The sequence below is a fragment of the Pelobates fuscus genome, chromosome 1 (assembly GCF_036172605.1).
Source record: "Pelobates fuscus isolate aPelFus1 chromosome 1, aPelFus1.pri, whole genome shotgun sequence".
NCBI classification, from domain to species: Eukaryota; Metazoa; Chordata; class Amphibia; order Anura; family Pelobatidae; genus Pelobates; species Pelobates fuscus.
The window spans coordinates 210364309-210379689 of record NC_086317.1 but is presented as its reverse complement, the minus strand read 5'-3'; the positions used below and the strand labels follow the sequence as shown (position 1 = coordinate 210379689).

General features: G+C 42.1%; 2 protein-coding genes across 2 annotated transcripts in view; both read right to left on the bottom strand.

Annotated features, from left to right (window-relative positions):
• Window positions 1-15381, bottom strand: part of EPB41 (erythrocyte membrane protein band 4.1) — a 403184-nt gene that overhangs the window by 18268 nt on the left and 369535 nt on the right. The window lies entirely within an intron of this gene.
• Window positions 4011-15381, bottom strand: part of LOC134610960 (putative transmembrane protein 244) — a 43066-nt gene continuing 31695 nt past the window's right edge. The window contains exons 5-7 of the mRNA XM_063454376.1: window positions 12362-12406; window positions 7294-7417; window positions 4011-4332 (exon numbers count right to left, since the gene is read on the bottom strand). Coding sequence (XP_063310446.1) covers window positions 7314-7417; window positions 12362-12406 — 149 coding nt within the window. The 3' untranslated portion in view covers window positions 4011-4332; window positions 7294-7313. The remainder of the gene's footprint in view (window positions 4333-7293; window positions 7418-12361; window positions 12407-15381) is intronic.

The window sequence follows — 15381 nt, the reverse complement described above, 5'->3', positions numbered from 1 at the left end:
AAGTGCATTCCCCCCTCCCTGTGGCTTACCTTGGGCCAGGAGGGGGGGACAGGTTCTGAAGCCTGCAGTCAGTGGAGTCGGCCGGCCTCTCCTGATGATGTCAGGAGGAGGGGGCGTGATTTCCTCTGCTCTTCTCCCAGACTCCCTAGCGGTCCTGACTCTGCAGGCTGCAGGGAGAGAGGTAAGTTTAAAAATCCGAGTCCCCAGCCAGAGGCAGGGGTTTTGGATTTGTGCTCCTCCGTGCTCTGGCGGCCGCTTGTGCCAGCCCTGGGTCCTGCAGGACTAGTAAAGGGAACAGCTTTCCTGCTGTGGACAAAGTGCAGGAACACCATTTCCAAGCGTTCCTGCAGGACTCGAGCCCTGATGCAAACCCTGCTTTACAGTGAATGCATAGCTTTCATATGTGTAGCAATTCCTGCAGTTACGTTGCTTCAATTTTGATCAGTAAAATGCAATATCGTAAGGATACAAACCAACATGCAGTACCTTTAAAATCACTTTTATTTTAGATTGCAATATAAAACTTCACACAGTAACAAGCATGGCCGCAATTGGGGTGACAACCATGATCGTTGTCCCGGGCCCCACATTCCCCATTTGTAGCAGCGGAACTGCCGCCGGACCTGCACACTGATGGGCCCATCAGGTGGCCCATGCACTTAGGGCCACCCAATGGGCATATACCTTCAGGGAACCGTTGAAGGTATAGGCCCATCAGGTGGCCCTAAGTGCTGTGCTGCGTCCGTGTAATAGCACGACCAGACCCCTCTAAAAATGGCAGCCGCAAGTACGGCTGCCATTTTACAGCCTGACACTTTCTCCCTTTTTCTGTATTCTATGTCAATGTGTATGAGTGTCTGTATCTGTGTGTCAAACATGCACAAACACATACTGTGTCCACTTTACATACACGGTATAATTGTGGATGAGCTCTCGGGGACCCAGACCTTGAGCTGTGTTAGGAACCCAAAATTTCTGATGGCTGCCCTGACAAGAAGTTAAAAAAAAAACCTTGCACAAAATAATACAGCCAAATATACAATTAAAAATGAAGCTTACCAGAGAGCAGTCAACAGTGTCAACAATCCTACCCCCACTGTTTGGCATTAACCTCTTAACGACGAGTGAAGGACAAGGTCCGTCACTCAGGGGAATGCGTTAATGACGAGTGACTGACCTCGTCCGTCACCCGTTAAAATTAACCCCAGATCGTGGGGTTAATGGTGCTCCGGATCCGGCTGCCCCAGTACATGTGCCCGCTCTGACAGCATGTCTGCGCGGGCACATGTGCTCTGTATACTCACCTCCGCCTCCCTGCACTTCTTCCTGGTTCAGTGTGAAGTGCAGGGAGACGGATCAGTGTTGATCCTGCCCCCTGGTGACAAAAAGATTAAGTTTATTTAAAATCCCACCCCCCTTTACCCCCTCTTTACCCATTTTAATAAAAAATTAACCCCTTCCCTGCCAATTGATCACCGACTACAGTGATCAATTGGCAGGGATTACATTTTACTCTGATCTGATTTTTATTTTTTTTTTTTTTTAACCCCCTGAGAGTTAATTCTTTTTTTTTTTTTTTTTTTTAACCCTCAGGGGTTAAATTTATTTAATTAATTTAAATATTTAAAATTATAAATTTAGCTAGCTGGGGAGGGTGGAAGTTAGTAGGGAATTGGGGGATTTAGTATTAGGCTAACTAGGGGTTAACGTTAAAAAAAAGTTTAAAAATAAGCTTTAAAAAGTTAAAAAAAGTTTTTTTAATAACATTTAAGTAAAAAATGAAAAAAAAATAAACCCTTTACCCAGTCCAAATAAAAATTAACCCCTTCCCTGCCAGTCGATCACTGCCTACAGTGATCAAAATACAGATCACAGTATTATACTGTGATCTAATTTTTTTTTAACCCCTGACGATTAACTTTTATTTATTTTTTAACCCTCAGGGGTTAAATTTATGTATAATTAAATATTTTGCTAGCTGGGGTGGGTGGGAGTTATGGGAAAATGGGGAATTTACTGTTAGTGCTGCTTACTGCTAGTTAGGGGTTAACGTAAAAAAAACGCTTGGAAAAATGTTAAATCTGTAAAAAAAAGTTTTACGAAAGTTTAGGAAACTTTAAAAAAATTAATAAGCAAAACAAAAGTTTAAAAAATAGTTTTAAAAAGTTTTAAAAAGTAAAAAAATACATTTAATAACGCTCATTACCACTACACCTGGTACAAGCTAGCGGAAAAATGATCCCACGCTAAGGTTCAAAATATGCTTTTTGAAATACCCTGGGATGGCTTCTTTAAGAAATGGTATGGCTTTATGGGGTATTTGGATTATATAGCCTGGTAAAATACTCTAAAATGGGACATGGGCACAGCGTAAAAATTAAAAGTTTGAAAAAAAATAATAATGGAATGTCTGTGTCCCAAATGTGCCCCTCTGATGTCCACATATACCTGGCAAAGGTACATACGGGGGTATTTTTGTACTCAGCAGACATAGCTGAGCAACATATGAAGTATTATACAGGGGTAGTACACATATGGTTTGCAAAATATACTGTGCAAACTCACTTTGTGTGTCAAAAAGGCAGAAAAAACGCTTATTACCACTACACCTGGTACACGCTAGCGGAAAAATGATCCCACGCTAAGGTTCAAAATATGCCTTTTGAAATACCCTGGGGTGTCTTCTTTAAGAAATGGTAGGCCTTTGTGGGGTAGTTTGAATTTAAAACCTGCGAAGATGTTTGGAAATTGCACATAGGCCCGGCGTCAAAATTCAAAGTTCGGTAAAAACTGATATGGCTTGGTCTCCTATATGGCACTGTAGCTTCACGAAATAGTGCCATAGACATACAATGGGGGTGTCCTTTTACTCAGAAGACTTAGCTGAGCATAGTTTGGGGGGTTTGAACTTAGTGGCACACATGAAATATACAAAATGCCCACCAAAAATGCAATCCGTATGTAAAAAATGCACAAAATTATTTTTTACCACATACTTTGGCATGTAATGGTAAAAAAATGGGGGCATGTTAAGGCACAATATGCACCTTATGAGATACCCTGGAGTGTCTACTTTTACAAATGGTAGGCCTTTGTGGGTTTTTTTTTAACAGTCAAACTGTTATAATACCCCAAATGGAAGCATAGGCTCATTAAATCCGTCTCTCAAAATTCTACTGTGAATACTGAAAAGGACAGGTCTCCTATATGGCACTGTAGCTTCACGAAATAGTGCCAAAGACATACAATGGGGGTACCGTTGTACTCAGCAGAAGTAACTGAACACATAATAAAACTTTGTACAGGAATAGCACACACCAACTTTACAAAATACACGAGAAGTTCTTTGTCATAAGTTTGTGTGCGAAAACCCCCAAAAAACACAATTTTACTCCAATATTTAGCAGAGGTTGGCGGTAAAATGGCTACGTAGAAAGTGTCAAAACAACCTTAGGTAAATGGCCTGTGGTGTCTACTTTATATAAATATATACTTTTGTGTGGCAATTTTGTTTTCTTTTATGGCTATTAAGCTTACAAGACAAACATACCAAATTCTAAAATTGCTCCACATTAAAAGTTTATTTTACTCCTTGTTCTTTGTGACCTGTAACTACCAAAAAAAAACTGAAAATCACAGACACATTATATATTCTGTACATCAGAACAACTAAATGAATTTATTTTTAATTACTTTCCTTAACCTGCACTAATTGTGCACACATTATTATTGCAAAACTGTAAAAAAAACAAACTTTCATTTTTTTTTGCATTTTTCTGTATTTTTTATAATAAATAAGCATGTATATATATATATGTTACATCAAATGAAAGCCATTTCTGTCCTTTAAAAAATGGTATATAATATGCGTCGGTGCAATAAATTAGTCAAATGCAAATTGCAGTTGAACGCAAACAGCAAAAAATGCCGTTGTCATAAAGTGAAAGACAAGCTTCCGAAGCTCTGTCCTTAAGGGGTTAAACAATGCCTTTTTCAAAGGACACGTGACACACTTCTTTAGTGCAATGAAATGTTTGTTTACAAATAAGGCTTCAGTCAAATAAGGAGGAAGTTTGAGTGAGGCAAGTGTTGAAAGGAGTCTCACTTCCTTTTGTGATGGTTTGTGGAGTGGTTCTGCATTCTTAAGATCCCCTTTATTAAGCCTTGTGGATCAATCTTCACTGAATATTCTGTTTCTGAGCATCTATCCAATTCTCTCCATTCTGACTTCTGGTCCTGTTGTCTTAGAAAGTGTTGCCCTTATGAACTTTTTGTAGCCCCAATAAGGTATGTCCTTTATATTCTGGCATAGAGTCTCTCCTCCTGACTGATCTGTATAAAAAGTGACAAGTGCGGACAGATAACATGCAAGGTCAAAACAGGAGAAAACAATGTCCACATCTTTTAAATGTCAAATAAACCTTGAAGCCTTTAAGGAACACTATAGTGACATGAATAAAAACATGTATTGCTGTCACTATAGTCATAAAAACACAATTTAGGTCCCTGACAGCTAAGTGAAAGGTGAGGTTACTTCCCTTTCTTCCGTCTGTCACGGCTGGCCCCACCCACATTCTGCCTCCTTGACTGAAATCATAAACTTGATTATCTCAGTCAATCCAATGCTTTCCTATGACAGGCTATTGCACATGTGCAGCAAAACACTGCACTGTCCTTATAGATATGCATCAAATCAATGCATTTTTTTATGAGGAATGTTCAGCGACTCCATGCCGTGTGTGGAGACCTTGAATGTCAATGCTGCACATTGTGCGGCACTGACCCAGAAAGCACCTCTATTGGCCATCTGAGTGTCACTAGTGGTGTTACTAGGCAATAATGTAAACGCTGCCTTTTACCTGAAAATTTACATTATTTACAGCATTTACATTAAAAAGCCTTTGGGGACAGGCTATAGACACCAGAACCACTACATTAAGCTGTATGATTATGGTGACTATAGTGTCCATTTAAGACTATACATTGCTTATATAATGAAGAAGCTTGCAGCTACACCCAACACAAATCCATATACAAACATTGATCTCCACATTTCCTATAGCTATATGACAATCAAAAGATTTAGGTTTGTGAAAATCTCAAAATCAACACATTTCAAACACATAACTTTTCAAGGTCAGTCTTAACCTTAAAGCAATAAGCATAACTTTATAAGCACATTTGCGCAAGTTTCATTCTAACAAAACAAATGTTTTTTTTTGAGTTACCAGCTACATATTTTTTTTTCCTTGAACGCTAATAAAGACCTAACCAATACAGTGCACCAAACCTCGTGGTTGCCTGAAACATTAATTAGTAAAAAAAACAAAGAAAAACAAGTTACCTGCGCTCTCTCCTTAATCCCTATGTATTTTTAACCCCTTAAGGACCAAACTTCTGGAATAAAAGGGAATCCTGACATGTCACATATGTCATGTTAAACAAATGGAGGTTTTTTTAGTTACCACCAATGGCCATGAGAGGACGAGCCCACCTGCCAACATCAAGGCAGACCCCCCTAGGTGGGTTCTAACTCTAACCATTCACCTTGCTTCCTTAAGCCTCTGGCAAAAATCTCTAATGAGACAGAAAGGGGTATTTTTTATATACACACCTATACATGATTAACCCTTAATAGGGAACACATGGGATGGGCGGCTGCATTGTAACAAGGCTGAGTAATACAAAAAATGGATACAAATGCAGAAAGAAAAGTCCTGCGCTCACTCCCATCACTGGGCGGCTGCAATGACTACAGTACACCTCAGCCCCAATATATAGTAAAAACCAAAGAAAAACAAGTTACCTGCGCTCTCTCCTTAATCCCTATGTATTTTTAAACCATTTGTTTAAATGCATTTTCTGCATTTGTATCCATTTTTTTGTATTACTCAGCCTTGTTACAATGCAGCCGCCCATCCCATGTGTTCCCTATTAAGGGTTAATAATGTATAGGGATGTATACCAAAAATACCCCTTTCTGTCTCATAAGAGATTTTTGCCAGAGGCTTAAGGAAGCAAGGTGAATGGTTAGGACCCACCTAGGGGGTCTGCCTTGATGTTGGCAGGTGGGCTTGTCCTCTCATGGCCATTGGAGGTAACTAAAACACCTCCATTTGTTTAAAAATACATAGGGATTAAGGAGAGAGCGCAGGTAACTTGTTTTTCTTTGGTTTTTACTATATATTGGGGCTGATGTGTACTGTAGTCATTGCAGCCGCCCATTGATGGGAGTGAGTGCAGGACTTTTCTTTCTGCATTTGAAACATTAATTTAAGAACTAGATCTGATTACCGTATATACCGTATATACTCGAGTATAAGCCGACCTGAATATAAGCCGAGGCCCCTAATTTTACCCAAAAAAACTGGGAAAACTTATTGACTCGAGTATAAGACTAGGGTGGGAAATGCAGCAGCTACTGGTAAATTTCTAAATAAAATTAGATCCTAAAAAAAATATACTAATTGAATATTTATTTACAGTGTGTGTATAATGAATGCAGTGTGTGCGTATGAGTGCAGTGTGTGCGTATGAGTGCAGTGTGTACGTATGAGTGCAGCGTGCGCGTATGAGTGCAGCGTGCGTATGTGTGCAGTGTGTGTATGAATGCAGTGTGTGTGTGTATGAGTGCAGTGTGTGTATGAATGCAGTGTGTTATGTGTGCGTGTATGTGTGCAGTGTGTGTGTGTGTGTGTGTGTGTTGCAGAGCTTTGGTGGGGGGTGGGCAATGTTATTATTATTTTTTTAATTATTTTCATATTTTTTTATTATTATTTCTTATTATTATTATTTAATTTAATTATTTTTTTATTTTATTATTATTATAATTTTTTTTATTTTTTTTCGTCCCCCCTCCCTGCTTGATATATGGCAGGGAGGGGGGCTCTCCTTCCCTGGTGGTCCAGTGGCATTGGCAGTTCAGTGGGGGGTGAGGGGGGCTGTCAGAGCTGTAACTTACCTCTCCTGCAGCTCCTGTCAGCTCTCTCCTCCTCCGCGCCGTCTGTTCAGCTCTTATGTCAGCTCCCACGCGGCTCTCGTGAGACTTACACTGGGAGCTGACCGAAGTGCTGAACGGACGGCGCAGAGGAGGAGGGAGCTGACAGGAGCTGCAGGAGAGGTAAGTTACAGCTCTGACAGCCCCCACAGCCCCAGTCTGCATTATGGCAATGCAAATTGCCATAATACAGACTATTGACTCGAGTATAAGCCGAGTTGGGGTTTTTCAGCACAAAAAATGTGCTGAAAAACTCGGCTTATACTCGAGTATATACGGTACCTTTGATCACTTACTGTGTACTGAGATGGAGCATCTACGGATAGTTATCATAACGCATCAAGGGATGTTTGCTTGATGACCGGATTGTGAAATGAGCAAGAGTATGGCCTGATCCAACAATAAGGATTAATCCACAACCTGCAATACAAGAGATGTTAGATATACAGGAGCATAAGTCAAATTGATATCTCTAGTAGCCAGTGAAATTAAAGAATCAGAAGGTATAATTCTAAATCACTGCAGGTAAAAAAAAACAAAAAAAACTCTTGAATGCTTCCCTTATGGCACTGCGATGCATACCTGTTGGCAGTGTTGTATGTAAGATTGGCATGTCTCCTACCTGGAAAAGATTGTAAATAAGAGTGGAGCAGTAAAGTGAAAATGGCCGTTTAGGTGATAAACCCAGGACCAAGTATAAATTGTGAAAAATTAAGAAATGTTGTAGTAATACTCAATGATCAGTAGATGGCCCCAAGACGACACCTCTCACAGCTCATATGGAGAAAATGCATAAATACACATAATAGTGCAGATTGCTTCAAATGAATAATGCTTTAACATCATATATTAATATACCCAGATACCCATAGGGTTACCCAGATAATTAGGTTAAAGGGACACTATAGTCACCTGAACAAATTTAGCTTAATGAAGCAGTTTTGGTGTATAGAACATGCCCCTGCAGCCTCACTGTTCAATCCTCTGCCATTTAGGAGTTAAATCCCTTTGTTTATGAACCCTACTCACACCTCCCTGCATGTGACTTGCACAGCCTTCCATAAACACTTCCTGTAAAGAGAACCCTATTTAGGCTTTCTATATTGCAAGTTCTGTTTAATTAAGATTTTCTTATCCCCTGCTATGTTAATAGCTTGCTAGACCCTGCAAGAGCCTTGTGTATGTGATTAAAGTTCAATTTAGAGATTGAGATACAATTATTTAAGGTAAATTACATCTGTTTGAAAGTGAAACCAGTTTTTGTTTTCATGCAGGCTCTGTCAATCATAGCCAGGGGAGGTGTGGCTAGGGCTGCATAAACAGAAACAAAGTGATTTAACTCCTAAATGACAGTGAATTGAGCAGTGAAATTGCAGGGGAATGATCTATACACTAAAACTGCTTTATTTAGCTAAAGTAATTTAGGTGACTATAGTGTTCCTTTAAGGAAATCCAGTTTCAATCAAATAGTGAAAAAGCTCAATTATATTTACAAAGTGCAAATAGATTCATTAAAAACAAAGTGATATGAAAAAGTAGCTGGAGACACTGGCTCTAGATAGCTGTAATGTCCAAAATGCAGTGATCTGGTTTCAGTGCAGCACGAACAATATGAGCGTGATTCTTACTGAGCTCCTTCAATGACGTCAACGCGTTCTCTGGTCTGCCTGGCTTCCTCAGGATGTGATGCTGTCGCTGCCATCTTCATACAGGGTATTTAATCTGTCGTCTTGGGGCCATCTACTGATCATTGAGTATTACTACAACATTTTTACATTTTTCACAATTTATACTTGGTCCTGGGTTTTTTCACCTAAACCACCATTTTCAGTATACTTCTCCACTCTTATTTACATTCTTTCCCTTTTTGATTTTAGTTTTGTGTGTTGGGGGTACAACACATTAAGTGTATTAGCAGCATTAAACAACAATTCATACCAACTCTAAGTTTGATTAAATCTAGATTATCAGAGCGCTCCAAAAGTGAACTAAAATATTATCAATATCTCCTACCTGTCCTGAATCAAGCAGGGCCCCCCAAATCTTAAGTCTTATCCCAACATCCTAGTTTTTTTCCCTGGTGTCCCATTTCTGCAATCATTGTACAAATCCACTACAGGAGTCTTCGCAACCTGATTGTAAGGTGATCATGGGTCTGTCCTAATCCAACAGGCTGTAATGATTATTGTGCTTGGAGTCATAATTTTTTACAAAAACATAATGCAGAAATTACTACCAAATAAGGGCATAATGTATCACCCTTCATTGTAGATGTGCACAACCACAAGAAAGTAAATCTCTATAATTTCCACTATTTAACATCTGAATAAACTAGAGGTTCTCGTTTCAAAAGTCTCTTTTTTCTGGCCATAAGTAGATACTGTCTGGGAAAGGTGAGCATGGAAGCAGCGTCTTTAGAGTATCCTCAAATCCAAGTAGGGGTGAAACAATATGAAAGATAAGAGGACAAAGGAACAAAATATAGTTTAGTATATCCATTTGCACTCTTACAATCAGCTCCAGATATGTGTGCTTGGATAGTACAATCCCCGCCTATGGATATGCTGATGGTCTTGGTCCTTTGTTAAAAAAAATGTTCCAAAGCCAGTTAGTAGCTTTTGATAGTAAGTGTTGAGAGTGTTCTGCTTCAGTGCGCAGTGTTATAGAAGAGGAAATTCACCGGTATATGGATTAGAAATAAAACAGAAATAGTACTCTATGTATTTAATGCAATAAAAAAATATAATAGAAGGAGGTATACACATGAAAGGAGAGCAAAAAGAGTTTTGCTCCCAAAACAGCATGTGGTTTATTCCCCACCAAGGAAATAAAATATAAAATCTGAAGGGATAAAATCAGGAAGGTCGAAGTTGAATAAAAAACTAGTTTTATTGGGATCGGGGCCTGACTGGCTAACCGAGCGGACGCACATGTTATGAGCTCCTGAGCTAAACCAACGGAAAACGCAACTGACTGCAGCCAAGCAGTAGGTCTTCACCGCACAACCCACGGGCTGAAAAGGGGGGACCGTGCTGATCCGAAAGACACCAAACTTGGAGCCGTCCGGGTTTGGACCGCCAGCCTTTACCCTACTGCGGCCTACAAGCCTATCAGGCGCAGGAGAGACGTCCGCTCTCCAGCGCAGTCCTCTGATAATTAGAGCGGACACCTGCATCCTCCCCCCTCCTCTCCCCCCCCCCCCCATTAGGACCGGGGGGTAATCCCGGTCCCGGGAGGCCCTCCACGACTACACTAACTGCTTCTCGAGTATCATAGCAGAGCAGCACCCAAGATGGCAGATCGCGCAAACAACCCCACTACTGAGGCCTACCTAGCACCCTACCAAGCACGGCTGAATCTTATCTTTGAAAGGTTTTGGGCACGATTGGAGGCACGGCTGGAGGGCACACCAATCCCCAACCGACACACATCTGAACCTGCGAAATCACAGTCCCACTTGCACAGTCCCGCCAAGCACCCAAAGCCAGCAGGCACGCAGACGAACCTGCGGCGCCCCCGCAAGAAGAAGCCGCGAATGCTGAGAACATACATGCCGATCACCCCACGGAGGCTTGCATATCTCAAGGGAAAGCGCGTGGTGATGGGTAGCAAAGACAGGAGACAAGCTACCGGGACTCTGACATACACAGCCCCACAAAATGGCGGAACCGGAGGGCAGGAGCACCACGAGGCACCCAAGCACAGTACAGCCTCATGTCTCTGCGAAAAGTACACACCTGCATGACACCCTAGCATCGACGATCTGGTGTACCCAATTCCAGAGCATTGGCAGATCTGGGATCGGCTGACCCCAAGATCCTATGGGTCATGGGGACGGATCCGGAACCCCCCCGGCTATTACTGAGACTGAGTTCATTACAAGCTGATACCCCCCATACGCACACAAACTTGCCTTGCTTGTCTAGTTTTATTTCATCTTCTATATGCACCCTAGTCATTGCTCTCCCCGCTGACAGTATCACAGAGACCCGGCTGATACCCTCCATTTCTCCCATCCCTCTAGCTAGTCACTCACACAAGCTAGGGTTCATGCTCCCAGCAGATTTTTTAACATAACTAGCACCGAATTCTTGATGATGTTAACATGTACCCTCTACTCACCAGCGAATAGGTCTATCTAACCTGTACTAAGGGTCTCCCACCATTATCAACTTGTCTAGCATGCGTTCAACCTGTTTCAAAATATGTTTAAAAAAGTGCAATTCCTTTATGTGCCATAACACTGTACCAACGATGTATACGCTTGTCAATGTTGTTGTGGCATAACAAGCCTGTATGTTAACCTTTGCACACAAAAATAAAGAAATAAAACAAAAACAAAAAAACTAGTTTTATTGAAAACAAATAATAAAATAAATATATTTCATAAAATACTATGAGTATGGTTAAAGCGGCTCTGACACCATCTCGGCCTTTGCATAATTTGCAAAGACCTGCAATGGTGTGACCATGGGGACAAGAAAAAGTAGATTTTACTCACCTGAACCTGTCCCTTGTTGGCACCGCCATTCTCTTCCATTAGATCCTATTCAACTCTTGGTACTGGTGTTGACAAGAGCCGACTTCAGGGATGTAGTTTAAGAACATGAAGTATATGGAGTACAGAATTTAGGTATATGGAGGAGACTGTGGGTTCCTCCATAAAAATAGCTTTTTTCCATACAACCATCATTAGTGACAGCAGGTGAAAATGGCAATCTTGACAAAAGGTAGCTCTGCCATTTGTCCAAAGTAGGAAAAATACTGTGACAAAGTAGTCCCTACTTTGTCTCAGTATATCTCTTGACTGTGTTTGAAGTTGAAATTTCAACACAGTCAATATGAGTATTTCATAAAGATGCTATCTTTATGAAATACTCATTTTGGAAGAGAGGGTGACAGAACCACTTATTTCAAACCATGGAGCTCCCACAGGGATCCAGTTCATCCACCACTGGACTACCAGAGATTCTGCTCACACATCACTGGGCCATTAGGAAACATAAGCACAAACGAAGGGGAGACACACACCACAACACTCAGCCACACCCAGACTTCCCTACACAAACACAAAATAGTTAGCCGGCACATGCAGACACACTCAGTACCATCCCATACAGTTCTCACCCTCCTCCAAACTCAGTGACTCAATGAGCACACACTCTCACACAACACTCAGTCAACACCACTCACAGAAACAGAGCCTAAGGCTCCAATATTTCTTCCTTCCTATGGCCCTTGGTGACCCTTATCTGGCTATAGCCTTAATACTTATTATTATTTTTTTAACTAGTATACTCAAATAAATAATAAAAGGCTGAGTTTCCTTTAATCAGAGATACTTCTTGTTAATGCCAGCATTACCTATTTCCAGCCACCATTGCCACATCATAGGGAAAACACCCGTCACTGTAGAAGTAAAATTAATTGAGAATAGCATCAACAGATAGCAATAAATACATATAAATAAAGTAATCCTACTTTTCATTTCTTTACAAAAGACACTGATCTAACACTTTCAAATGTAGTAACTTGTCGCTCCTTCCCCAGCAGCAGTTATAGTTACATAGGCTGAAAATAGACATGGGTCCATTACGTTTCTCACATCATTTTTTTGCTGTTGATCCAAAAGTAGGCTAAAACCCCCAGTTTGAAGCACGGAAAATTTTACAACAAACTAGGAAAAAAATCCTTTTTGACCCCAGAATGGCAGTCAGATGTATTCTTGAATCAAAAAGCTGTTACCCCACAATTTAAATATTATATAACTGAATTTTATGTTTTTGCAAGTATGCATCCAGTAGCTGTTTAAACAACTGTACAGACTCTGATAAAACCACTTCTTCAGGCAGAGAATTCCATATCCTTATTGTTCTTACTGTGAAAAAAAACATTCCTTTGCCTTAGACTAAAGCTCCTTTCTTCCAGTCTAAACGAAAAAGAGTAACTTGCGCACTATACCAAATCCTTGTGTATATTTAAATTACTGGAGGTTTTTTAGTAACACTCCAATAGCCATTAGGTGTAAGTCAGATAATAAATGGCCCTTTTTATACATACCTTACTGGCATTAGCCACTGCAGATTGACATTGCACATTGTTGCCTAGTTTATTGTCTATAACAATTCCCAAATCCTTCTCATGTGTGGGTATCCCTAACTCATAACCATTTAGGGTATGAGTTGCTTGCGCATTCTTTACCCTGAAGTGCATAGCGTTTTTCTAGATTAAATTGTATCTGCAATCTGCCAGTCCCCCAGTCTATCTAAATCCTTCTGCAGCAAAGTAATATCTATTTAACATATTTATAAATAATCTTTAAATAAGAATTGAAAGTCAGTGTTTGCAGATGACACAAAACTCTGTAAAGTAATACAACATGCTCCCTTGATAAAGGTGTACAGCGCCGAAACGTTGAGGGCTATTCTGTGACTTTTTCACCCTCCTCTCAGTTGCTTTAACAGGTTCAATTGGTTCTGGTATGTACTACTTGGTTAACATTTGTATATAGGTATCCATTCTTTTTTTGTATTTGGGGTAATACCACTTAGTCTGCATATCCTAGATTGCTTATTCCTGATTTCTGTTTTCTGTTTTAGTCAGAGCCTGCATATCGATTGTATATGTATGACTACGTTTATACTTTAAGGTATATTTTGGACGTTGGTTATACCTGTTACGTTTTTACCTGTACAATAAAGTGCTTTGTATTTAGCTGGTTGTGCTCCTCATTCAGTACTACATGATGGAAAAAGGAACCTGCTCTGCTAGTGTGTGTGTGTGTGCATGTGTGTGACTGCCTGAAACTGTGTATGCCACTGTCTGCCTGTAAATGTGTGTGTGTGTGTGTGTGACTGTCTGCCTCTGACTGTGTGTGTAACTGCGTGTGACTGTGTGTAGGACTGCCTGTGACTATGTGTGACTGTGTGTATGACTGTCTGTAACTGTGTGTGTGTGTGTGTGACTGCCTGTAACTGTGTGTGACTGTGTGTAGGACTGCCTGTAACTGTGTGTGACTGTGTGTGTGTGTGTGTTGTAACTGCCTGTAACTGTGTGCGTGATTGTCTGCCTGTGACTGTGTGTGTGTGACTGTGAGAATAGTCCGTCATGGTGGTATCTGGGAGGGGGGGACCGGCACGGTGACACCATCCCTGGTGGTCCAGTGGGTGAGTGAACTCTAGCTTGCGGGCTAGAATTCACTTCTCGCGAGATCCGGTCGTTGCCATGGCAACGCTTCGGATCTCGCGAGAGGAACCCAGCGGAGCTGCAAGATAGAGCTCCGCCGGGTCCTCTCCCGGCTCCCTCCCTCTCTCCCTGCTAGCGGCCGCAATATTCTCTATGTGGGCCGGTGAGGGAGATCTTTGATCTCCTCACCGGCCCCTCATTGAAAACAGCGGGGCCGGCGCTCGGATAGTGCCGGCCCTGCATAGACCGGCAGGGGAGATCCTGGGACTTCCCCTGCCGGCCTCGGCCCTACAATGGCACCTGTCAAGGCCTGGGATATATTAGTCGGCAAGTGAACAGTCAACTCTTGATTATCATGTGTTGGGAAAAAATGGGCAAGCAAAAAGATAGTTATGTTGACAAGGGCCAAAAAGTGAAGGCTGGGTCAAAGTATCTCCAAATCAGCAAGGCTTGTGGGGTGTTGCAGTCAGGGCCGGCGCTACCTGTTAGGCGGACTAGGCAGTCGCCTAGGGCGCCCCTTGGGAAGGGGCGCCGCCAGGAGCGCCGGCCCCCCTCATGCTGCAGCCGCCCGAGCGCTCTATAGAGAGCCTCAGGCGGCTGCAGCTTTGCCCGGGCTGGTGCGTCCATGAGGGCGCACCGCCCGGGCACAGCATGAGGAGAGGGACTGACAGGAGGGAAGCGCTCAGCGCTCCCTCCTGTCACTCCCTCACTGTAGCGTGGCCGAGCGCTGTATGGTCCGCGGGTACAGGGAGCATCTGTCTCCTGTACCCGGCCAGACTAACAGGAAGTGAACACTGAGTGTTCACTTCCTTTTAGTCCGGCCGGGTACAGGAAACAAAAGCTCCCTGTACCCGGCCGGACCATACAGGGCTCGGCCACGCTACAACAGAGGTGGGGGGGATAAATGAAAGGGAGGGGGGCAATAAATGGAATGGGGGGGTAATAAATTGACAGGGAGGGTGGGGGGATAAATGGAAAGGGAGGGGGGCAATAAATGGAAAGGGGGGGTAATAAATTGACAGGGAGGGTGGGGGGATAAATGGAAAGGGAAGGGGGAGGGATAAATGGAAAGGGAGGGGGGAGGGATAAATGAAAAAGGGGGGTAAATGGAAAGGGAGGGGGGGCAATAAATGGAAAGGGGGATAATAAATTGACAGGGAGGGTGGGGGGATAAATGGAAAGGGTGGGGGGGCAATAAA